The sequence below is a fragment of the Aphis gossypii genome, chromosome 1 (assembly GCF_020184175.1).
Source record: "Aphis gossypii isolate Hap1 chromosome 1, ASM2018417v2, whole genome shotgun sequence".
Taxonomy (NCBI): Eukaryota; Metazoa; Arthropoda; class Insecta; order Hemiptera; family Aphididae; genus Aphis; species Aphis gossypii.
This window is the reverse complement of record NC_065530.1, coordinates 6,274,208-6,300,287: the sequence shown is the minus strand read 5'-3', so window position 1 is coordinate 6,300,287 and position 26,080 is coordinate 6,274,208. Positions and strand designations below refer to the sequence as shown.

The 26,080-nt window shown below is 28.1% G+C and overlaps 1 protein-coding gene across 3 annotated transcripts; it reads right to left on the bottom strand.

Annotated features, from left to right (window-relative positions):
• Positions 1-420: 420 nt before the first annotated feature.
• On the bottom strand, positions 421-24,439 carry LOC114125620 (G1/S-specific cyclin-E). Of its 3 annotated transcripts, none has more exons than XM_027989352.2 (10): positions 23,812-24,439; positions 3,236-3,318; positions 2,383-2,714; positions 2,115-2,312; positions 1,827-2,040; positions 1,628-1,739; positions 1,417-1,547; positions 1,088-1,343; positions 849-1,012; positions 421-619 (listed from the first exon to the last, which is right to left on the bottom strand). In XM_027989352.2, exons 2-10 carry the CDS (start codon positions 3,287-3,289, stop codon positions 473-475), a joined length of 1,608 nt encoding a protein of 535 aa, XP_027845153.2. In that variant the 5' UTR covers positions 3,290-3,318; positions 23,812-24,439; the 3' UTR covers positions 421-472. The 3 variants fall into 3 exon arrangements, with proteins under 3 accessions (XP_027845153.2, XP_027845152.2, XP_050053333.1); XM_027989351.2 differs by lacking the exon at positions 23,812-24,439 and adding an exon at positions 4,895-5,239; XM_050197376.1 differs by lacking the exon at positions 23,812-24,439 and adding an exon at positions 4,076-4,432.
• Between the last annotated feature and the right edge of the window lie 1,641 nt (positions 24,440-26,080).

Genomic DNA, 26,080 nt, shown 5'->3' with positions numbered 1-26,080 from the left:
TAATTACTTGTGAGTCTATTAAGTATTTAGTATAATCATATATAATATACAAAGTAATTGATACATAAAATTATAATTGACATGAAGGCCAAGTATATTTTTTTAATTTTTAGTAATTTGACATAACTTTAAATGAGGAACACCAGTTCAATCAACATTGTTGACTTTAATTTTACACTTTTTCAAGAAAGAAATCAGCTATTTACTCGAAGGAAAATTTTTTTCAGTATGATTACTGATTTCCAAATTGTACGTATAATTATAATTAACTACCAACAGTACTAATTTAAAAAATAGATTATTATTGCACATTTAAATAATCTAGGTCGTCAAGACAGAATCTATTAATTAAATAAAATATTTTTTAACACAAAGAAAACTAGAATACATTTAAATACAATGACCTATTGCAAGGTAAGATATACATGTTTAATAAAAAACCTTACTGTTGGTGTTGTCAGTATTTAAAAATCTATTTATAGCTACATGAGGGTTTGCATTCTTCAGCTGTCACAGGATATTTTTTACCACTCCATGGTGGTGTTAATAGGTTTGAAGGAGTAACTGGACCCTTGACTCGAGATAATTGAATTAGTTCAAATCTACTCTGAGCTAAATCCTAAAAATTAAATAAATTTGGTTAAGACAATTGAATTTACTAAAAAAAAATAATTAACAATATCTTTTGATAAAATACAATTCTACTACACACACACACACCACACAAAAAATATATCAGAAAGACATGTACCTTTTTTTTTACATCTGAGTGCAAAATTAACAGAAAAATAGAAAATATTTAAAATGAGTGAATGATACCATAAGAAAAATGTATAAATGATACTTACATACATATCCATACTGACTAAATGTTGTTGTTTTACATGAGTGCCATCTACTTGTTCTGAATCATTTTCAAAATCAATCTCTTCATATTGGTATTCTTCAAGAATCACACTCCAATATACAGACATCCATTCAACACAATTACATACATTTCCTTCTGATAAACCTAAATAATAATAATCAAATAAGCTAATTAATTACAACACAAAAATCAACTAAGCTTTTTTTATAAATAACTTACCGGAAATGGTTAAAGCAATTTTTTTATTTAGTACTATAGTAAGAGCAGACGCTGCTAATTCACTATATGAGTAACGTAAACTAGTTGAATCGAGACTAGCTAGATCTAAAAGATGAGCCACTTGATTGAATAAATTTTGAGGAAATTGTGGAGTAATCAGACTGTCTTCAGCTGTACTATCATCAACACAAATGAATTGCAACATCAGTTCTACCCAATAGTTTATAGAAACAGGTGTTAAACGGAAACGCAAATGCTAAAAAACATAGATAAGAAATAATTAACTTTTTGTAGTTAGTTTAATTATTAAAATATTTTTATTTAATTACCATCAATAATATTTTCTCCATATCTAACAGATCTTCATCAGTACATGCACCATCGGTGACATAAGCAAATTCAGTTAGTTTAGGAGGGTAAATCTCTTCCATTTTGGCAGCCATAAATAGACAAGTAATTCCTATGTACAAAAAATAAGTTAACCCTAAATTAACTTGTCTTTGCATGGCTTAAGAATTAAGACTGGGAATGTGTAATTACCAATAAGTTGTAATTTTTGTTTAGGAATAGAATCACTGTTTGATAAATATCTGTCTAAATAATCCATGGCTAAATAATAAGTTTCTCGATGTAGCTTATAAACAGATGACACCTAAAATCAAATAAATACATTGTAATTTATAATACATATAAATAATTTGAAAAATGAAAACATGAATGATTTATTATGAAATAATACCTCAATTAGCCAATCTAAAAGGATAGCTCTCATTCTAGGGGTTATATGTTCATGGCAATCTTGGTAATCAGGATTCCTGTAAGTTAATGTTGCAGAATCTCTGTTACATATCATTTGCCAAAAAGCGGCACGTTTACCCCAAGGAATTTCTGGTAATGGACAAGGTCTTTCATTTAACGCAATTGGCTTGTGGTTAATGGCCATGTCACGAAATCTAAAACAATAATAAAATAAAAAATTTAATCATATTGTTTAGGTAATTTATTACTCGAATAATTTGTAACTTACTTGCTCCAAGTAGTAACTATATTACTTCCAACACTATCTTGAATATTTGAATAACGTGGAGTTGGCACATATGTAGGTGGGTCATTTTCAATGTTTTTCTTTGGTTCAGTACTATCAATACAATCTGGACTTAGTTCAGTGTCAGATAATAATGGGGCAGGTTCACTGAGAGCAGGACTACTAGCTTCTGATTCCGACCTAAGTATATCAATTAAATTATTAACATTTTCACGGTTATTGTATAAATATTTTTTTTTTTATCATTTACCTATCATCTGAATAAATTGACTGAGAGTCTGGGGACAGAACTTGTAATTCAGATAATGGCCGCCTCTCTACACTTCCATTATTACCAACAGACAATTGTTGGAAGGAATCATTGTTTTCAGAGTTGATTTGAAATGGATCAGAGTCAGCTCTTACTCTGGAGTTTCTTTGTAAATTAGTGAAATATTGATGCTCACTATCATCCGATAGTAATGACTGTGATGAACCATGTAATTTTGACCGGGATAAAATACTTGGGAGATCAATAGGGCTATGGTCAATTTTCATCCGCTTGCCCGAAACAGTATCATTATGTAAATAGCCTTCAGAGTTCTAAAAAATAACAAATAATTTAAGTACTCAATTAAAATAAATTGTACAACTGGATTATTTAAAAAAAATTATTTATCACTTAATAATTTTGATACCCTAATAAATTTTCAAATTACTATACGCAATACACATACCAGGTACATTGTATCTAGTACTTTATTTGTATTCTAGCCACCAACAGAATAAAAGGTATGTATATAAATTTAATAATAAATACTAGGTAATAAGTAACATGTTACTTAATTATAGTAAAAAAACTAATTTATTTGATTATGAAAAATACCTATTCCTCTAAGTACTAAAAAAAATATCAATATCAAAATATGTCACCATCAAAAATATTTAATAATCTTAATTTTACAGGTACCTACCAAATGATAATATCTTATATAATTGCCTAATTATTACATATTATTTATTATTATTATTATTTTTTTTTTTTTGGTTGAAATTATTTGAAAAAATAGTCTGGTGAAAAAAAAGAATAATAAAAAACAACATAACAGTAAAAATGGTCTTACATGTCTTTTCCTTTTCAAAACACCATCAATGTTAGATGAACTGGCGTCATTCATTGTAGTTGACTGTGATGAATGTATAATGCCTGAAAAATAAAACAAATTTCATAAATTATAGTTATAATTACCTATTTTCATGACATATAATTATGTAGAAATAAAATGCTTAAAATATTTGTATAAGAGTACATAAATAACTCTGTAAATAACACTAATAACTAAAATTTTATATAAGTGCTTATAAAATGAAAAAATACATGTGTGTATTGATGAATTAATATAGTAATTATATCAACTTTTAAAAACAGACAGGTTAATATTTACTATATTTATTACTTAGGCATATAGTAAGAAGTTACCCAACCGTTATGATAAAATTATACTTGAAAATCAAATGTACTGTAGGTAATATGCATGATGCTTGTCATAAATAATTTAATGTAATTTTACATCATAGTAGATACTAATATATAATATGTATGTATGTGTTAGGATAAGAAGTCAGCAACCCTAATGATTGGGATTGAAAATATTTATGAATTTCATGAACCCATTAATGAGTATAATATGATATACATCGGACGTTTTAAAATACACTACATATTATTATAATACAACTTACATAACGGAACTAAAATTAGATATTTTAAACAGATTGCATTTTTTGCTTTAATGTTAACCGTATAAATGAAGTTAACAACATTATTTTTAATTAACTAGAGAATTAATAAAAATAAATATATCATTAAATTATAATTGAAAAAAAATAATTAGTACTAAAATATACCGACTATTAATAATTAAATCTAAAAACCCGTAGATTTATATTAAATAAATATGTACCTATTCAGCAGTTTCCGTGGGACTTTAAAAAATATAGGTATTTCAATTGTAATAAATCCGTTAAAATATAAAATTTAAAATTAGTAGTTGACGTTTATTATAATACGCGCAGTACTACCTTAAGGTAAAGGTAATATACCAAGATATTAAGTATTTTTTTCTAACTATGTAAGTATGCAAATCAAAAACCACTTGGTAGTCGACGAATGCATCAAGGTATTTTTTAATAAAATACAGTTAAAAATGATTTCTGGCGAGAAATCATTAATAACGTACGATGAGCAAAAATCGAAATGTCTCATCCGAGGAAAACAAATGGAAAAGGCGAGAACAAAAACTGTAAGACGAAAAAAAATATAAGGTGACGCGTGGACCGAACAACGATATTGGGCGGGCTTTTGGCCTCGGGCGGTGACGCTATGGTGGCGGGAAACGCGCGCGCCGCAAGAGTACGTGGATGACGCGAGGAAACGGGCGCCAAAAGCGTTTTCCCTATTGTCCGCCTATTGCGCGCGAGTTCCACGCTCCTCTACTAGGGGGTCCGCCGCCGCCGACCGGCAGAGGTCACGGGAATCGCGATCGTTTTCCGCGCGCGCAAAAACAGATGCCAATCATTCGCTATGGTAAGATCGCCGATTTTCGCGTGTCACAAAAAAAATTGGCATAGATTAAGTTTTCAATAAATACGGACACGAAGATATTATGACGTATGTTAGATAGACGAAGATTAGTCAGACTATAATGTATTTCGCGAATGCGAAGAAACACCAATTATTATAAAATAAGAATTTACTACAGTAATATGTCTTTTAGACTTACGCTTGTATCGGCCGTCAAATCGTCCCTTCCGGTCGGAGACCGCACAGGGGAGGGACGCGGACACTACGCGAATCGGCACTTTGCACCTCGAGCCTAATGTCGATGGACGGACAGATAGACGTAAAAGATATTATACAGAATTAAAACTGTTGTTAAAAAAAATTTTCCGAAACGACGTGCGGAAAAATCGGTTTTGTAAAAAATTAAAATTATTAACACAGAAGAAGCGAGTATAATACGTCGGTGACGATAGCACGGGAACGGGTAAAGCGCGCGTCAAGTTCCAGGGTTCACGGTTAACGAGCGACTGGTCGACGGGCACGAAGAGACAATGATCCCGACTGAGGCCGCCTACGGTAGACGGAACCGGTTTAGGGGAGGAGGGGCGCGCAGCTCACAGGAATGCAGGCCCTCTTTGCGCGCGCGCGGGCGCTTTGTTGACAATACGGATCAGCTGATCAGGCTGCCAACAGCTGACCGTCTGGCGCCGACGTCTGCCGCGCGGTAGATCCCGCCTAAAAACAACACAAGAACACAAACTCGAAAGAGCGGTCCGCCGCGCGCACGTTTGCCGCCAAAACAAAGTTGTCCGCGGCGATAACGCCGGTGGCGCGTCCGTCGCCTACAATTATTACGATATGATTACGTAATACTATTAGTGTAAAAATAATAATAAATTATTATTATTATTATTATTATTACTATTATTGTTGTTTTTATTTACTTTTCTCACCGTCCGATGTTTGGAGAAAATTTTTTTTTTTTGTAATTATTATTGTTCGGCGATATTGTTGTTTTCGTCAAATATGTATAATATTATATCACTGGAGCGACGAGGAAAATATATTAAAACCGAGTATATTTTATTATTTTGATGTAGACTTGATCTTATCCAAAAAATGTATATTTTTCTTTAATAACAAAATCTATGGTGGTACTCCGATAACGTGCTTTGTATAAGGTCGTTCGAGTGTTCGATTATAGTTTTATAGTGTTTCATAACTGGACGTTAAGACGAAAAATAATTAATGATGCATATAAATTTAACTTACAACCGATAAACCTATGTAATAGATAATATTCATCGATAGTAGAAATGTCTGTGGTCTGATAAAAATTAATAACGATCTTTATCAATTGTCAACTCATGGTGAAGTTAAATCACCATAATCCTCGTCATCACAAGTTGTTTTAACGAATTTTCTTCACTCAAGAGTATACGTAAGCATGAAAATGCTTACTATGTTCAGGTAGAGTGTAGACATCAATAGAGTACATGGATGCATGATAAATGATACAATAGTATTTACCAAAAATGTATAACAAACAAATTTTACATTCGTGCCAACTGCTTTTCTATCGTTATGTGCTAGGATAAAAAAAACACTAGATATAACGAATAAGCACTTACTATCTACTATTTATTATTATCATTAACATTAAATTATAGTCTTAACTTGTGTATCAAATATTTATTTGAACCCAAGTTCGACGTTTCACATAATTATTGAAACACGAAAAGAAATGTTCTTCTGAGATTCTTTTTGTTATAATAAAATAGTTTTTGGAGGGATTCTTTGTTATGACGTTCACATTAATTCTATACATATACAAGAAATCAATGAAACCAGAACGAATAATGTTTACCTACGAATTATTAGTTTGACTATACCCATATATTTCTTGTGAAAGGTTATCGTAAATTTGAATACCCAAGTAAAACCATTATTATTTCTAAAAGATAGGTACTCGATTCGAAGTCAGAAATATGTCTACCTAAATATAATAACATGTGTTTTATGGAATTAGTAGTAACAGATTTCATTAAAAATTTAATATCATTTCTATGCATTACAAATAAATACTCTCACTTATTTTATAAACATAAAATATTATACAAAGCTTAAAATTAAATATTATCAATCGTTTATTACGTAATGTAATATATTATTAATAAATAAAAAAACTTGCTAGTTTTTATGAACTGATAATGACTAATAACTAATAAGTAATGCAATTAACTATTGTGATAGAAATAATAATTTATTTTATATATTGTAAACATAATAATATGTTTTTTATGTGACAAATTTAAACTCGGTAAATACAATTACATATATTAAAAGCATATTATATGCACAATGTATTTTTAATTCAATTGTTCATTGTTACATTCATACTATGAAATATCGTTATTGTATGATAATATGCTATTACTACCTATAACTCTACACGACACGTTGTATATTATACAATCAACATAAATCATCATCGGGCAAATTTCGATTCGAAACGGGCTGTTATCAACAATTTTCATGGTTGTAATTTTGAAAAGCGTTGTCCATCGACACTTTTCTCTGGAGTTTTATAGAAAAATTTTTTCCCAATGCATCGCATGTCATCGTATCACGACAAAACGTGAACCCCCGGGGTGCCCATCATAAATAAATGCGGAGTATTCTATATGTACTCTCACCTACGTCCAACATAAAAAAAGTAATAATAATGCCCACCGCGATGATCAATGAGTATCAAATTTGGATTCACCTGCAGCGACAGTTGTAAAACGATGTTATTTTGTTTCCTCTGCCGCGCAAAAGATGACCAACTGAAACCTACAAAAACTCGATGGTCCGTAGTTATGGGTAGTATTCGAAATCTATATAAGTACAATATTATTTTATATAATATAAGATATAAGACTGCCACCAGCAACATTCCATTTACGTTGTTTTGGTTGGCGCCAATTGGTCTTTGTGGGTACAAAAGGGATTATATATCATTACAAGGCCGACGCGGTTCAGGAACCATACAGGTATAACATACGTTCAGATCGTCCTCGGACAGTGGCGGCTAAACAGAGTACCAATTTTGTCCTTAATGGCAGCACAAGAAATTCAGTGTATTATTACAATAATGCCGTCCGGTCCTGCGGGATATATTGAAGCAAACTCACTGTTATATTATTATTATGATTATTATTACTGTACATCATACGTGTTTTAATGTAGAGTAATATCGTCACTGTCTAACTAAAAATATATGATATTATACTGTAATCGTAACTAATCATTATTCTACATTTATAATATGCATACAAATATACATGAGAAACCAAAAGGACGTCCGTTCGGCAGGTACTGTACCGTGACGTATAGGCACTATTATAATATTAGGATAGTATAATGTAATATAATGTCGTCTCAGAATCAGTAGAATTAAAAATAATTACGCTACAGTGGCCTGTAAGGTGACAGGTGTTGAAATAACTTGACCGTGGAACGAAATCGCGATTCTAAAAACATTTTGGAGTATGGACCCGTAGAAGGCTATTATATTATTAAGCCACTATAAATTGTTGGTCATTTTTTTTTCTGAATTTTCAATATAATAATTATATTTTCCTATTCATTATAATTACCGTTGTAGGTACCTACTGAAAAACACATTATACACTTTGCGTAGACTTTAAAAAAAATGTATGATAACAATAATTACAAAATTATTTATGATAAAATAATAATCACTAGTCATTTATAACGATTTCGTTAATTATCGTTTACAAAGATAGCTCTTTAAAAGTAATTTGAACCAAATAAATATTGGATTATCAAATCAATAAAATAATAAAGTATTAGCAATAAACACCCAAGGAATTTCTTTCGTTTTAATAAATAATTATTTTAATTTATTTCCTATGTCAATTTATCTACTAATCACTGGACTAAAACATCGATATAATTGAAGTCGTTTTTTAATTACTTTTAAAGGGTAATACCATGATAATACTTAAATGTATTGTTAACACAAATTTGTTTATAGTGGAAACGGAATATCTTGGCAATAAAAATATGAAAAAACTATATAGGTAGGTACATTTATTATTCATTTGGACACGGTTTGTAGGTGTGTTAAAAAATAAAATACAAAATGATGTAGACTAGCTAAAGTCATTGTTGAATAATTTCTAGTTCTCTCACGTGGTCTTTGAAGGTAAATATATAGAATACTTTAAACGAACACATGTTACATCCAAAAACCAGCAAAGATTCGCGTGACTTAGCATCGTGGGAGATGTAAATTTAGAGAGGGTAGGCCCCTGCTTAGGAAATGTACATAGCTTAAATTAATCAATAGTATATATTTTGATAAAATTAAGTAAATTATTAAGCAAACTAATATTTTAATAAAATATTAAATATCCAAATAACATCTACGCTATATAATTAACAAAATAAGTAGTAATAGATACATACAAAATACAAATAAGATACCTTTCAATATTTATAAAATATAAACTAGGTATTGCAATTGAGTTTTAATCTTTTTTAGTATATACAATATATACATATGAAACGATTTTAATAACATCAACAATGTTGTACGCTCAAATTTTTAAAATTCAAAATGCAGCATACACTATTTTTGTACTAAATTTATTTAGCCATGTTATTACAGTACCTAGTTTATTTAACACAATAGCATTATTTAATTAATTATGAATTCGATTTACTTAAATCTAAAAACATATCGAGTATTAATTTTACGTTTATATTTAATGAATTTAAATAAATCATTTTTAATAAGACGCAAACAGTATTATTATGGAGGGAAAACGACCTCACGTCAGAATGCAAATCTGCTAAATCACCTACGCATTATCCAAGTATTACCACCAGCATAATAGTCTCGTATTACACATTTTCGGTATAATATGATATTACACGTCTCTTGTCGGAGATATAAAAGAACCAAAAATTAAAAGAAAAAATATGTATGATATACGATAACTACGTTGATAGTGCAAGTAATAATCGATGAGTGCTGAAAATATTTATTCATACATCGATACATCAAAGTATAATGCTTGCTATTTTTTAAAAACTCACCAAACGGATGGCGATGGCAGATATTTTTTTTTTTTTGCTGTCACGTCATCTATATAAATTATAAATGGAAGGTCAGGAATATTAAGGTCAAACTTATAAAATGGGGCCCGCAAGATTTTTTATTATTATTATTATTTTTTTTTTGTTAAACAAATGATATAGGAAAGACATTAAATATATTAACTATATGTGTGTCACACAGATAAGATGTTAGTTTACGTGAAATTCCGATAAAATATACTCAAAGAAAACTTATATGGATTATTAACATTAATCGCTTTTGTCAGAGTACTAGACATTATTTAACTAGCATATTATATTTTGAGTTAATATTTAAAATTAAATTAATGCAGATAATACCTAATTTACAAGAGCAATCAAGTGAGTCAAACCATATATAATTTAATTGTGAAACATTAATAAAAATAAACGAATAATACCTATTACTTTTATTATAAGCTACTTCGAACACGTACACATTATCCAACTTTAAATAAAGTAACAAAGAAATAATTTAAAATTGATTGGTAATTTCTATTTGGTTTTCTTAAAAACTAAAAAGATTAATAAAATAGGTGCATAGTTTTTACAATATTTTACAATGAAATGAATACACTTCATGTTTTGTTAATATTCAAAATTTAATTTTCGATATAATATAACTGATTGTATTCGAGGAAAAATTCAGCGTAAAAAATGTACTGATGATCATAATTTATAAAAGGTTGCAATTTTATTATCATTTATCAGTAAAATAATACACGTATTATACATACAAATATTTCATATTTTTGTATTACAACAGTTTGTAGTACAACATAGAGTAAATTTATACTTCGTTTTATCAATACATTTTACACGTTTAATTTTAGCATTTGAAAAATATGCAAAAATATACAAAATTGTTTGTTATTATTACTTAGAATTGCACACAAATTATGGATATTTTGCAAGTTCTTTATAAAAGTATAAAACATATTATTATACCTAATAATAAATCTATATATATACGTTACACATTATACAACGCACATGTATAAGCCATAACAATCAATGTTTGCTTTGAACACTTTACTACTAATTAAATTTAAATAGATACTTTCAACAATACACCCAACGGCTAACTCGATAGAAGTCAAGAACGTTTTAAATTTTGAAGAACATTTACAGTCTTATTGAACATTTTAAAGAATTGGCCAATGATCGAATCCTCAATTGATCCGTGTACTTTAAACTCGTCATTGGAGCATATAATATACATCACATAGACCAGATGTCCATGACACTAAACAATGTGTTTTCGATACGTTTCCTGCATAAGAAATCGAACAACATAATAGCCTGAAGATTGCGCGTATACTGCACATTACGTGTGGATATCTATACATTTAAATATAATACTCTCAGTTCCCAAAAATAATATAAAATGACGCTGTTGACCCTCCCTGAACATAAAGTATAAATTCAGAGTAGGATTTTTCGTTGGCATCCAAAAATACTATATTGCAATTTACCACCTGCGGGAGTCAACGCGACGAGTCTTTGGCGGGCAGCTTAATTGTCAGGGGTCGCGTGCCCCAATCGTCATTACGCGCACAACGTGAAGTGTTTCCCCGCGCGAATTCACGCTTTCGGGCGCATGCAGCTGTCCATGAGTACATATTATACTTACACAAACCGGTGTACGTACGTAGTAGTATATAGACATATATACCAATAGCGAATAATAGTGAATAATATATTATATAGTAATAATAATAAAAATAAAAAATACCTCAACCAAAACGAGCACTAGGCGAACTACTCGCGGTAGCATGCACATTGTGCTGCAGGGTAACTCTATAGTATTTATAATAACTATACGTGACGTTTTTTCTGAAACGAAAGGGGTAAGTGCATAAATATTAAACGTGAAAATATATTATATGAGCATTATAAATACAATTCAAAAAGCCACACGAAGGACATTCAACTTATTTTGAAAACTATAGACCGGTTTAAATACAACTCATAAATAGAGATCGAGATGAAAGTAATATTATACCGAATAGATGTTCAAATGTTATCTTTAAAAATACATAGATAGCATAGGAGTAAACTAAAGTGTAAACAAAACAAAATACCGAGCGTTTATATTTTATTCGTATAGAAAGATACGTTTTCGGAATGTTCTAATGAAATAAAATAAGGTTCAATCATCCTATCTACAATAATTGCAGTAGTTATAATAAAAACAATAAATTTGGAAAATAGTTATCAATAATTACTTACATAAATAGATCAAAATGATTTTATTTAATATTAATAAGCAAATATCTATACAGCGTTATAGATATACATATATATTAAAAAAATAACCTGTAGTACAATTATTGAGTTAATAATGTACAACCGTATACTAAATCTATTTTGTTAAAGTAATAATATTGTCACTAAATCATTGAAAAATATTGTTTTATTTACCATAACAGTTTTCATTAATATATAAAATAATGCTTTCAAATTTATTCTAATTAAATAATGTTGTGAGTAGGTATAGGCAAATGATATAAATATCAAAATATACTGTAAAAAAACTAGTCATGCCTGTAAAAAAAATATACAGGGGTCATTTAATTTATACGTCGTAGGAACATAACTATATGTATATAGTGCTTGATCAAAATCTTCCAGGTGTAACGCAGGATAATAATAAAAAAAGGGGTTGTACATATTGTGGCAGAGCCGACAGATGGATGCTTTCAATTCCGGTTCGACTTTTATCGGAACCACGACAAAAGACGGTCTACGACACTAGCCACATGTGGATGTTTCTAACTATACCTACGCAGTGCTAAATAGCCACTAGCTCTTTTTATTGTTTAGTTTGTACACCGCCTTTCATGGTTCACCGTCTGTATTTGCATAAATTAAATAAAAGCTAGGTACTGGCACGTGTCAAATTTAAAATGCTCTACAGTGTTTTGCTATTAGGAATACTTTGTATTACTTTTTATTCATTTTCATTACTACACGTGTATAACTGTTGATGATACTTGTTTGAAAGTATTCGTATATAAAAAATAAAAATGTAAGAAACAAAAATGTTAAAATGATTTTATTATATTTCCTATATTCGTAAAAATTTTATCAAATTTATAAAAATGTTTACATAAATAACCTAATCAAGTTTGAAAATACAAGAAATTTTAGAGTAAATAATTATCAAAAATAATGTTATGTAATCGTTTTTAACTTACCTACTAATATAATTAACAGCAGCAGGCCTGTTAATTTATAAGGCATCGTTAATAATTATTATGACTCAAATAAAATATCTCATCGTCAATGTCTATATAATTTATTTCATATTGATTCCCATAATATATAATAATTATTAATATTACTAATTTATAGTCAGTCTAAACTCTAAAGCAGTTAATTAAAATATGAAATTTAAAGAAAACAAAATGAATAACGGAAATGTTAATGAGATCCTTATTTATGAATACAAACTGGTTTATATTTAATTGTAAATTGGATACAGTCCCTTTGGTAATCAAGAAATATTTCAATGGAAATCACACGTGTTGGAACTAGTAAAATCGGTTTTGTTGATATGTACGGTTTTAAGAATCAAAAATTCTTTAAACAAGTACTTAAACAACATATACAATAAAAATCATTGTATCTGTAATTTTAGGTAATCAAACATCAACCTTTTTATGTATTTTTAACGCAAATTAATAAGTAAAAGCTGGAACTAACACAACCGGTTTAATACACTAACAAGGTTTACCATGTTATGGCAGATTATGCATGATATTATGCATAAAGAGATTATAAAAAATGTACATACACGTGCGTTTTAGAGGGTTATCGATTGAGGGTTTTGGTCAACCAAAGGGAGATATAGGTCTCTGCACCTGGTTTATAATACACCCTGGGTTTAAACGTGAAGGGGATAATTTGGCGCGCTTTTCATTTTAAAATTATTTATAATGTATAACAATTTTATAAAAGCTATGTATAATGTACTTTTTAATAAAAACATTATATGTACTTAGTACTTATCGACAGAAACATATTCTTTATACACAAACGATTTATTTTCAATGCAATAAAGCCAAATGTTAAAAAATGTAAGATTTATTATTGAAAAAATTACCACATACTTATTACGAGTGTAATATATTACTGATTTAATGGCTTATATATTTTAATATGTTTTACTATAAAATTGCTTAAACAAATAATATTTTAGTTTCGTTAAAATTTCACTGTACGTGTATTTACAGTTAATAATATGTACCTACTATAGAAGTATGTAACGTACCTAGTAACAATTTTTATCATTAAACTAATTATTATTTAGTGATTTCAACCACATATTACTATTACGATTATGTTAAAAAGCCGTTACCTATGACGTTATATCTTTCATATGTTACCTTCATATAAAAAATGTAAAACATGGTAAAAAATTACATTCAGTAGAATCCGTTTTGTGTTGCCAACTTTAATATGAAAGAATAAAATAACCTATTATCTGTCAAACTTTAAGTTAAGAATATTATCAATGTTTATAGATTTTTAAGATATTAAATTATAAAAATTTTTTTTAAAGTAATATTTTACACCCATAACTCGTTAAAAAATGTAAGTATCGTAAAAACCTAAGTATAGACTACAAATACAGATACTATTCTTAGGTGTAAGTTTGACTGAAGATCAATAAAGTTAAAATTCACAGTTTTAAAATGCTCATAATTTGCTTCAAAATTAAAATATAAAAAAACAAACAAATCCTTAGATAATATTCTTATTTTTAAATTTAATATAATATAGATAATATTTAATATGATGGATTTAGACTAATATAAAAAATACGGAGTAAAATGGATTCTTTTAAATGTAAAATTTGCAATGCTATACATTAATAATAATAGTAAGATGGTAGCAATATAATATTATGTACCTATAATGTATATAAGACGTTCTCTTAAAGAGAATTGAAAATATTATAATTTCTCATCAATTTTTTCGATCTTTTCTAATTTAAAAATGAGTTATAAATACTTATAAATTAGAACTCATACGAAATATTTCAAATACTATTGTATGTACTCGTATATTAATATTATAAATGAGTCCAACAAAAGAACATAAATTCGTATAATATTTATACCTTAAAGTTTAATTATTTATTAATTGATTTTAATAATAAAAATAAAACATCGCATAGCCCAAATTTATTATATTGTTCAATATGTTATATAAGAAATATAATTTTTGCATTCTTAGATTAGGTTAGGTAAGACAAATCCATGAATGTTTACGGTTAGTTTTGTAAATTCTATTAAAAATAAGTAAAATACTTAAAATATAGATCGAAAATTGAAAAAAAATCGCTATTTCAATAGTAGGTGATTAGTATTTCAAACTATATCACAAGGCAAATGTTTCTACCTCCTTGCATGGGTCAGGAAGGTACGACCGAAGATTTACACCCGTCGTGACCGTTATTTTTCGAATGAGTTTTCTTTTGTATTCTGGGGGGAGACTAAAACCGATACCGACTGGCTTTACCGGAACAAAAGGGGGAAGACGAACGTTTCCTTTCCGCCGGTTTAGGATACCCTCGTAGACACGAATAAGACCCTATGTACCGCCAATTTTCCCCATTTTTCTATTCAATAGAATGGTGGGTTCAAAACATTTTTACATTCGTATATATGTGTAACTTAATTTTATAATGTGAACGATTTATAACCGATTTTATATGATATTAATAGCAAAATTTTAAATTATCACTGCAAAATACTAGAATACTAGATTAACAGTTGATTAATTTCAAATTTGTAATGTTTTAGAAAATAGGTACCGAACATAATATAATTTTTACGTAAAATTGTATTAATATTTTTGCCTAAGAAGAATATGTATGAGTAAATAAAAAATAATTATTTATAGGCATATACTGCTACTTCTTAGTTAAAAGTATTATAATATTATTAATAATAAAGTTAATTAATTTTTCAATTTGTTTATCATTTTAAAGACTTAACGATGTATAAGACTTGCTTTTTCCTTGAGTTTAGTTCTATTTACTTCACAATAAAATCAGTTAACCAGTAACCATTAATATTATATTCAAGAGTGCAATATTCGTTGTGAATGAGGCAGCGGGGGCGTTTTCTACATAGCATGGCAAATAATTGATACGAATATAAGGAAACAGACAGGTATAGAAAGCCTACATAAAAGAGTTGATATAATATAATAGATATATATACAGGGCCCTTATAAGTAACAACAATGTAGCGGATCGATCGGTTTTTCATTTTGTAAGTGCGGCGGAATGTCCGCTGAGCGCATCCAAAAAATAAAACCACCGCACCAATTGTGGCCTTAATAAATTCGTTGGGTCACCGCATGAACGAAACTGTAAAATGCAAGACATAATAATATGTAACCTGTACGAGTGTGGATTTTGTTGTTCTCTCTCTCTCTCTCTCTCTCTTGTTTTCTCTAAGGCTGAATCCCACGAGTGTTGTAATACCTGATTTGTCCATCGAACCGGCTATACCTTCGTTTTCTTGGTAGAGGTGAATAACACACACACAAATGAATATATACACACTAACACATGTGAGTTTGTGTGTATGTAGTATTGAGAGGGACAGGAAGCTGGACCACGTCGGTCTCACACGAAGAACATAACAGCTGTGCACAAGGTTACATATTATATTATATATATATTTTTTTTGTGACGCTTAAAACACGCGCGAATCTATCGGACGGGGATCAGCCTAGTAAATGATCTTTACCAAGGACGAGAGGTACATACATACAGCATATACCTAATATACAAACCGCGTGCAAGCAAAAGTGATAATTATTCTTTTATAATATAATCAAATAAGACCAAGCTATCTGAAATTTTAATAATCGCCATCAAATCGACGATATATCTCTACTTTTTTAAAAATATGTAATGGATTTACTTTTATTACAAACAATGATTGAATAAAATGTATATTGTCTATGTTTGATAATATAATATATAACGCAAGAAAATATAAAATGATTCTTGAGATGAAAACATTTAAGTTAAAGATTATAAATATTATATTATATTATTATATAACATAGGTACTCATATGCATTAACGCTCACAAATATTAATAAATAATATACTGATACTGATACATTATACTTAGAAAAGTAAATTTAATTCGAGCTATTTATTGAAAACTTATACATCTTTAGACAAACTTAAATTTAATTAATCGGGTTCGTATATTTTTAAGAATAGTTTTAAAAATACTTGTTTATATGCATAAATCGATTAAAAAATGAATAGACTTTTTGGTAACGTATATTACAAAAATAATTTTTATAGCTTATAACGAAAACGATTAGAAGTATTTAGATAGCTTTTTAATTAAAATTTTAATTTATAATTATGTTTTGCCATTTTAAAAGACTTAAACTACCGAAAGAAAATGCCATTCACCCTAAACGATGAATTATTATTTATTATATTTGATTCTACAGCTCCATCTCCCCACCCACCATCGTCAAACATAGCTGGAACCGGGACGGCCTCTTGATAAATCCAGATAAAAAAAAAATGGTAACTTAAGAATGCCGCTTTACGGGTCTTTTCATTCCTATATTGAAGGTCGACAACGAGAGAGGTAAAGAGATGTATATACACAATGAAAAAATTAATAAATATAAATGGCCAAGAGGGGTCTAATAGAGAACAAAGAAATGCGAGAAAGAAAAAAGAGAGAAAACCAAACCAGACCACCAGACACAGTTTATCACCATTGTCAGCTGATGTCCTATGCGTCTTATGCATCTATATCTGTGTGTCTGACGTCACTACAGCTGTGACAGTAGCCAATAGGTATATACTATAGAAGCAAAAATTAAATTAAATTGGCAGAAATACAATACACAATTTCCAAAAATTACAAAAATAAATTTATTATTAAATAAAAAAATGTTTTATGTACCCACAAATGAAAAAGAACAGTATACAAGGTGGTAAATCAATATTAACCGTGATAACTAATGATTAAAACAATTTAAATAGTGAGCAGTTACTATAATATAAAAACTTTAAAATATTTCTTAGTTCAAGAAAAATGAATTTACACTGTCACTTGAGAAAAAATATCCGAAAAATATTAACACGAGCGGCGGTATAAACTAAGGTGTTTATTTAAAACATTATAAAACGACAAGTACAATGCTGGGTACAAATGTTACCGCCTTCTATATATTGTATAGAAACCAGGTGAAATAATCTAGGTAAATTAAAATATTCCATTAATAACTATAGAAATTACATTTCCATGGGAACAAACTAAACCGGAAACTTTTTACAATATCGGTGACATACCAAATTTCGAAGGCGTGTGAACGCGGATGCTGTGTAATCAGGAGACCTTGGATTATTTCTGTGTGCGAAGCGTTTTGATAATATTTTTCAATACCCAAAGTAATAATTATATACCTGCATTCTAACAGGGTAGTAAAATTCACTGTTCTTTATTATTCTGTATTTCCAGACGAAATAAACAGAAATTATCAACCGAGGGGTGCATATTATAATATTTCAAATGTCTATCAATCCAGTGCCGGCGCTAGGTTTTTCGCTGTCCTGTGCCAAACTGCCAATTACCTATAATATGCGGCCCTTATATAATTTATAAACAATGCCGCTCCTAAAATTCAAAAAAAATTTGCCGCCCTGAGCAGTCGCACAGGCCTTCCGCCGGGACTGTATCAATCTTTAGTGTTTATTAAGAAATGTTGATACAAAATAGACAAACGCTGTCAAAAACAAATATTTTATTTAATATTATAATAAATATTATACTCGTAGATCGTAGTTATTTAAGTAATATAGTAATGATAGCTGTATTACACGTTATTAGGTATGCAGATGGCATAGATATATAATACTAATTAACAAATACAATAATGAATCCAATAGTTTTAGAAGTATAAATCAAAATTCAGAATACAGATAAAGAAAGGGGTAAAAATTAGTCTTGTTTCGATTATCTTGATGGAATATAATGTTTTATTATTAATTTAAGTTTTGAAAAAAATTTGTTAGAATTGTTAGGGAAAATATTTTAGGTTAGTAAACCACTTACAATTTAAATTCCTGAATTCAATTTTCGAAGTTTAGAAATAAATTGTTATGAATGTAGAATTTTCTATAACTTGTAATCATATGTTACTATCTCACAATAAATAATAAAAACACATGTTATATTATTAACCTAGGTAATACATATTGGTTTTTTGATATTGATGTTATCACTTATCACCACATTTTTTTAAACAATTACTTCTATAGATCTATTATAATTATTTTTGAACAATATAATTAATTTTTAGATATTTAAATTATAAATAAGTCAGTAAGATAAACAATTGATAATTGAATACTATAAATTACAAGCCTATTTGAGTTGCCTCATGACACTTACTTTTTTAGTGATTTATACTATAGAATATAAAATTGACAATAAACTTGTAAACTATTATATTTTAAGTGAATATTTACTATAATTAGTATATTATTAGATTAGTTATTAATTCGATGTGTACGTATAATTCATAAACATATATTCATACATTTAATATTCCTTAGTAAAGTGTAACTTTTAACACCTAGTTACTACAGCCGCTTACTTATCATGTGGGGGTCTTTTAACCATTGTTAATAATAAAATGTATTTATTTCATTAAATAATAATTATATAATTTCATTAAGAAATGTATGTATAAAATAATGATGAGTTGATTTTCACAAATTAAAATTTTTTTTAACTGTAGATATCAGTAAAAAAAATAGTAAAACAATGTACCGAAAAATAAGCAAGGAATGTGTATTTTCCATATCATACAATTTTTTACTAAATGCGAGTATGAATTCATTTTAAAACTATATTCAAATAAGCTGTTTAAATTGTTGAATATTGTACAAATATAATATTTTTACTTTTTAGATTTTATACTTTTTTTTTATTACCCTATCATATTTTAAAATATTTTTTTTTCTAATTAAATACACTTCTTTTTAATTATATGTTGGAACAATTTTAATCTTAAGTTAAGCCATATTTAACTATTGTATGTTAGTTATTAAGTAACTTTTGATAAATGTTACACATATTTAAATAAGAGATATTCTACATATTCCACACAACTATACTATTATCATAATTTACATTGTATAACAAATTTACAAGTTATAAAATATTTTTTAATAATTTAATATTTTTTTTTAAATAATATTAAGGATGATTTATTTTCATAACTATAATAATATTATAATATTGGTACCTTTTAATTCCATCAATATACATATTTTATTAAAATCCTATAGGCATCTAAGTCATATTATGTATATATAGTTTTATACACTTTAATGTATAATTAATTAATTAATGAAATACAATAAAAGTACCCAACACCTAATTTAAATTATTTGAATATAGCATTAAGACAGTACTGTAAATTAAACCAAATATGTTTTTAAAAAATTATATAGAAATTAATCTAAAATTAAGTTAATTTAAAGTATTATGGATTATTTTATAATAATTATAATTATTACATTTATTACTACCAAATTTAAGGTAAGAAATTTGTAGGTAAGTCATATAGGTAAACATGGTACCTATTTTTTTTTAAATTCTTTTGGGTACTGTAAGGCTGATAAAAATATGTGTTGATTAATCATTAGGTTAGATTAGGAAAAATATGTATTGATGAAATTTGAATAAAAATTAAAAAAGGAAATTTTATAATAAAAACTGAAAATAAAAAATCATTTTTGTTTGTCATTTTAATAGAGGGATTTATACATTAATGCAATTACTAACTATACTTAATACTTACAATTGAATTAATTAATTTTTTTGGCACCGATTTATAACCCAGTCTCTGCTCAGGGTCTGATTAACCAATAGGCTGAGTAGACAACAGCCAAGGGTGCTAATCGGTTAATTTTAATTTGGGGCACCACAAACTAATTTTTTCAATAGTCCAAAAAAATCAATATTTAGAACATAACATTATTATAATAATATAATATAATCTTATTATTCTTATATAAATTAAGAAAATATATAATATATATATTATATTATATTATTAATATATATAATTAATTAAACAAATAAATAAATAAATAAATATAACATATTAGGGAAAATACAATTAAAAATAAAATGTTTACGATAATGTTTTATGTATTATATATTTATATACAATATACATATATATTAACATAATAAATAAGTTAGGATAAAATGAAGGCACTTGCACTTTTGATTATTAAAAGTGAGTTCATAAAGAATATTTCTTTTAATGAAATAGTGGAATCTTTTGATTCCTCGAAATCAACAAAGAAAAACTTTTTATAAACAGTTTAAACTAATATTTGGTGCAAACTGTTTAAAAAATATTTATGTAAATCAATATAATTTTTTTTGTTATATATTTGATGAATTGTAAGTTTGTAAATGCTTTTCCTTTATATAATATTCTATCAACTATAAAATATATTTTATTTTAAATACTAAAAGTTTAATGTCTATATTGTTTTTTAAGGGCCTCCTCTTGGAGCCTACCATTTCCAAATACATCGTAGGGATATCAAAATAACCCTCTAGCCTACTAATGACAAACTTTTTAATTAGACCCTGCCTCAGTATAAATACTATAGTCAGTGTGACCACAATGGTAAGCACTTAACCACCACGTTGAAAATTATGTTAATTTAGTTTTTATTAGTTACAAATAAATATTAACAATTATTTAAATAATAATTACATTTTTATTTTTATTCAAATATACACTATTCAAGAATATTAATGATAATTTTTTCAATTTTTTTCTCAATTACCTTTAAGATTTTTCATTGCTTTGTTTTTTAAATTTAACATCACATTACAAATTAATTTTTAGTTAAAACTTGATGTTTAATACTTTATTTTCTATTTATTTAATTAGTGTTTGAAGTAATTGCAAGTATTATTATAAATACCTAATAATAAATTATTAGAACTATATTATAAATTCAAAAAAAAAATTTATTAATTAATCATAGTTTAAATCTATTTAATGATATTATTTATCTGTAGACTATATTATACACTACACATTTTATGGATATGGATAACTTAATTTATTATTGTAATTTTGTCAATTATATAATATATTAAAGTAATGTACCTAAATGTTATATAGTTGAATACATAGAAGATATTTAACTATAATTAATATTATACTGGTTACTACTTTCAGTGGTATGATAACAATGTTTGTCTAATGCAATTGCATAGCCCTAGAAATGTATCTTTGGTTTAAAAATTAAAATTTGTGTGGATGAATGTATAATTAATTACCTATCAAATTATTATTTTTATACTTAATTGTTACTGACCTATATTTTATAACAAAAATTCTAAATTAACGAACAGTTTTAAATTATATATGTTGTAGGAGGGGTAGTGGATAGGTCATTTATTGAATAATTTGCTTAAGGTTTGAAATAAGCTTGTCACACCAATGACTACATTGTGCTATATGCTCCAAGAGTTACATTAGTGCAATAGTACATTTGTAGTTTAAAATAAATGATTAATGAGTAATATTTATGTTTAATTATTAAAAAATATCAGGTACATAAAGTTACTAAAACATTCATTGTTCAGACACATAACAATTTTAAATGAAATTTAACAATTTAGAAAGAATAGTTAAAATATAAAGATAAATGGGGCTCAAAGTAAATTAATTATTCCATTATCACTAAACCTTAAGCACTTATCGTTTTCTACTTTTAACATTCTAATATTCTATGAAAAACCTTTAACACCTTAGCAAGTATTGTTAAGTATAAAGAACTGAACAAGATTAAGATGAAACATAAAACTAAATAGATAAATGTTTTATACTGTAACTTCTAAAAAAGTTTATACTACTTGAGGGTTTGAGGTATAATAAAAAAAATTGTTACTGAAATTAAAAGTTCATAAATTTAACTAATTTTCAAAGGATTATAGTTTAGAGTTTACTAGTTTAGTAATAGGTACTAACCATTAAACACCCTATACTCCCCTAATTGATGTAATATATGTTAAGTTAAGTATAGTAAAATGAACTTCTCTATTTTTGAATTTTTAATGATAAATTCATCTATGCAAATATATTTCCTATACAAATTAAATAATTAACACTAGCATCTATCTTAAAATACAATAAAATAAATTGAGATAACTAAGTACATTAAAACAAATTATGCATGTATCTATATAAAATATAGGTATTGAATAGGTAATACTATAGTCACTTCATTATCGTATCAAATATTTTATATTATTTAACCACTAAAAATCCCTAGTAAAAAATAAAATATATATTATACATATGTTATATACATAATATGTATAAAACTTGTATGCAGTGATAGATACATGTTTTACCAAAAAAAAAACAGAACAATTTTTATCAAACAATACAAATAATGAAATGAAAAACCAATACATGGAAAATCCTAAATTATAAGTTTTAAATAATAATATTTTCATTTGTACCTACTTAAAATATATTTCTATTTCTGATCCTACAACTAAGAGGGTTGATTCGGTACTTACTGCATTTACAAGTATCAACTAAAAATATGGGTTTTAAAAGCTATAAGCGAAACAACCCCAAAAAGCACGGGTCAATGACATCAGTCGATGACCTTCAATTACAGGAGTTAAAAACGTGTTGTACTTGTAAAGTGTTCGACAATTATTACAATAGGTAAGAATCACACTACCCCACGTGCGAAATCAACCCCATAACAAACCTTCTCCTCACCTGGTGACGAAATTACGATTATTGCTAATAACAACTTAAAATAATAATATAAAATCAAAAAGTACCTAACTAACAACCGCGTTCGCAATTAACGCTTTTTCACTACACAGAATAATATTAAAATAACGTGTATATACTCACAGCAAACGTGACAGACGGCACAGGGACTCGTGCTAAAATAATGGCGTTGATCGAGACGTGGCCGTTGTCAAAGGTCTTTTATTTTAGCACGCGCCAACGAGGAATGAGGATATTATGACCTGTTTGTCGTGCCTGCGTCACAATCGGAAAATACCGCCGTCGTCGCCGACCTCCAGCTCGCAGAACGAATCGTGTTTGTTGTCGTTTCGGTGGTCTTTTTCTTCTTTTCTTTCTCGCTCTCTCTACCTTTTTCTTTCTACACCAAAACGGTTGTCGCACTCGTCTGCGCGGCAAATCAGCTGTGTCTGTGTGCCGCCGTCCGATGTATAATGTACAATAGTATATTAATATCACGATATTACGTGATACGCGCCGGCCGAAAACGCGGGAACGAGACACCAGTTGTGCGCGACTAGAGAGGCGTCGACGTTCCGCGATGATAACGTTGCTTGTTATTATTATTATGTGCGTTTGTGCCGTACAACCGTGTTTGCGGTGGACGTGCATGGAGAGGAGAATAATATCGCGCGGGAGAACACTGTCTAGCCGGCGTTGTCGTTGTGCGCGGGAAAACCCAAAGAGTGCACCCTCCAAAAATCGCGGTATCCGGACAGGACCGTATGCACCCTCGTGGCCCCATCAGGGAATGTCGCCGGTCTCCTCGATCCGCAGATGGCAATGCACCCCCATATTCGATGTAATGCACAATATACATGTATAATATGTAATATACTATATATGTATACAGATGGCACCTAGTTACTTACAACCTACGTGTATACCACGTACGCCATTAATCGTCATAATAGTATATTATAATATATTATATTATATTTATATAGTGTGTTTCTGTGATGCGATACACAGCCCCCTCCACGTTGATAAAACTCAAAAGTACATCCTGTCCCATAATCCCGTGCAACCTATAGTATACATTAAATTGAAGGCTTTCCCTAAAAGTAGTTATAATAGTCATAGCTACTAGCGTGCTCACCATTATCATGGCAAAGATCAACCCTACTCGTTTAATTTTCATAAACTAATTTTTAAAATGTTTTTTTAATTGAACAGTAGGTAAACTTATTGATTTCAAAATTTTTTTAATTTTTTAATACATTTTGACTTTCCAAAATATTAAATACTCCTGGCCATATAAATTTAAATACTTATTCGTCAGAGTATTATAATAACAATTAAATTAATACAATGCCAGAGGCGTGCTCACGGGGGGGATGAGGGTGTCATATCCCCCCCCCCCCGTGAACTTTTTTTTATGCATTTATACATTTTGTGTCTATGTCCTATGACAATTAACAAAACAAAATACAGTTCATTCCCTCATCTCTCCCCCCCTCCCATTGGAAAAAGCTGAGCACGCCTCTGCACAATAATACAATAATACTTAATAGTATATCTGAGTTTCCTATAAAGGATATCCACGGTTTTTTTTTATTGGTAACGAAGATTTTCGTTGTACAATACAACAGCAAACCTAAAACTATATCATATATTCGCTACATATGATGTGCACATGTCATCATCATTTGTGAAATAGACATGATCAATGGATTTCAGAAATATTATTTTCAATATTGAATAATAATTAATGTATTAAGTTGTGAATCCAATACATAAGCCGTAATTGATAAAAAATTCTACATTAATTGTTATTAAATTAAAATAATATTTCTTGTCTCACAAATGTTGATATTTTTAAAATTTTTTTTAATACATGTAGTATACTAATATAGTTAATAGTTATAAATTATAATTATTCTATCAAACTACAAATCTCTATAGTCCTATAAGTATAAATTAGAATACAGAAAAACAAATTTATTATTGCTCACAAATTTTAATTTTTAGATTCTAGTCCACAACAACGTAGAAAAGTTAAAGTATATTATCCTCTTGTACCTGCGCAATATATTTTATCGGGTGTAGATCAATTTTTTTTTTTTTGAAATATATCTTGTTATCACGACATCCCATACCAAGGTTACGAATACGATAAGCGTCTTTAAATGTAAATTTCCTATACAAATAATTTATAAGACTGATATACATGACTTGATAGACATAAATTAATGTATAATGCGTAATACGTATTATACTAATGAATAATGCATTTATACTGTTTTATTGGTCGATTTACTGGAGAATACAATGATTGATGTATTATAATTTATAATTATTCACTGAAGAAAATATATACATATACCTATATTTTACACATACAAGAAAATGGTAATGAAATTATAAGCATTGC

What these genes read in the sequence shown, in the direction of transcription:
- LOC114125620 (XM_027989352.2), bottom strand. Translation starts at nt 3,289, where the DNA reads ATGAATGACGCCAGTTCATCTAACATTGATGGTGTTTTGAAAAGGAAA. An exon ending in ACAAAAATTACAACTTATTG is followed by an intron (nt 1,548 to 1,627) that starts GTAATTACACAT and finishes TTTTGTACATAG; the next exon opens with GAATTACTTGTCTATTTATG. An exon ending in TGGAGAAAATATTATTGATG is followed by an intron (nt 1,344 to 1,416) that starts GTAATTAAATAA and finishes TATGTTTTTTAG; the next exon opens with CATTTGCGTTTCCGTTTAAC.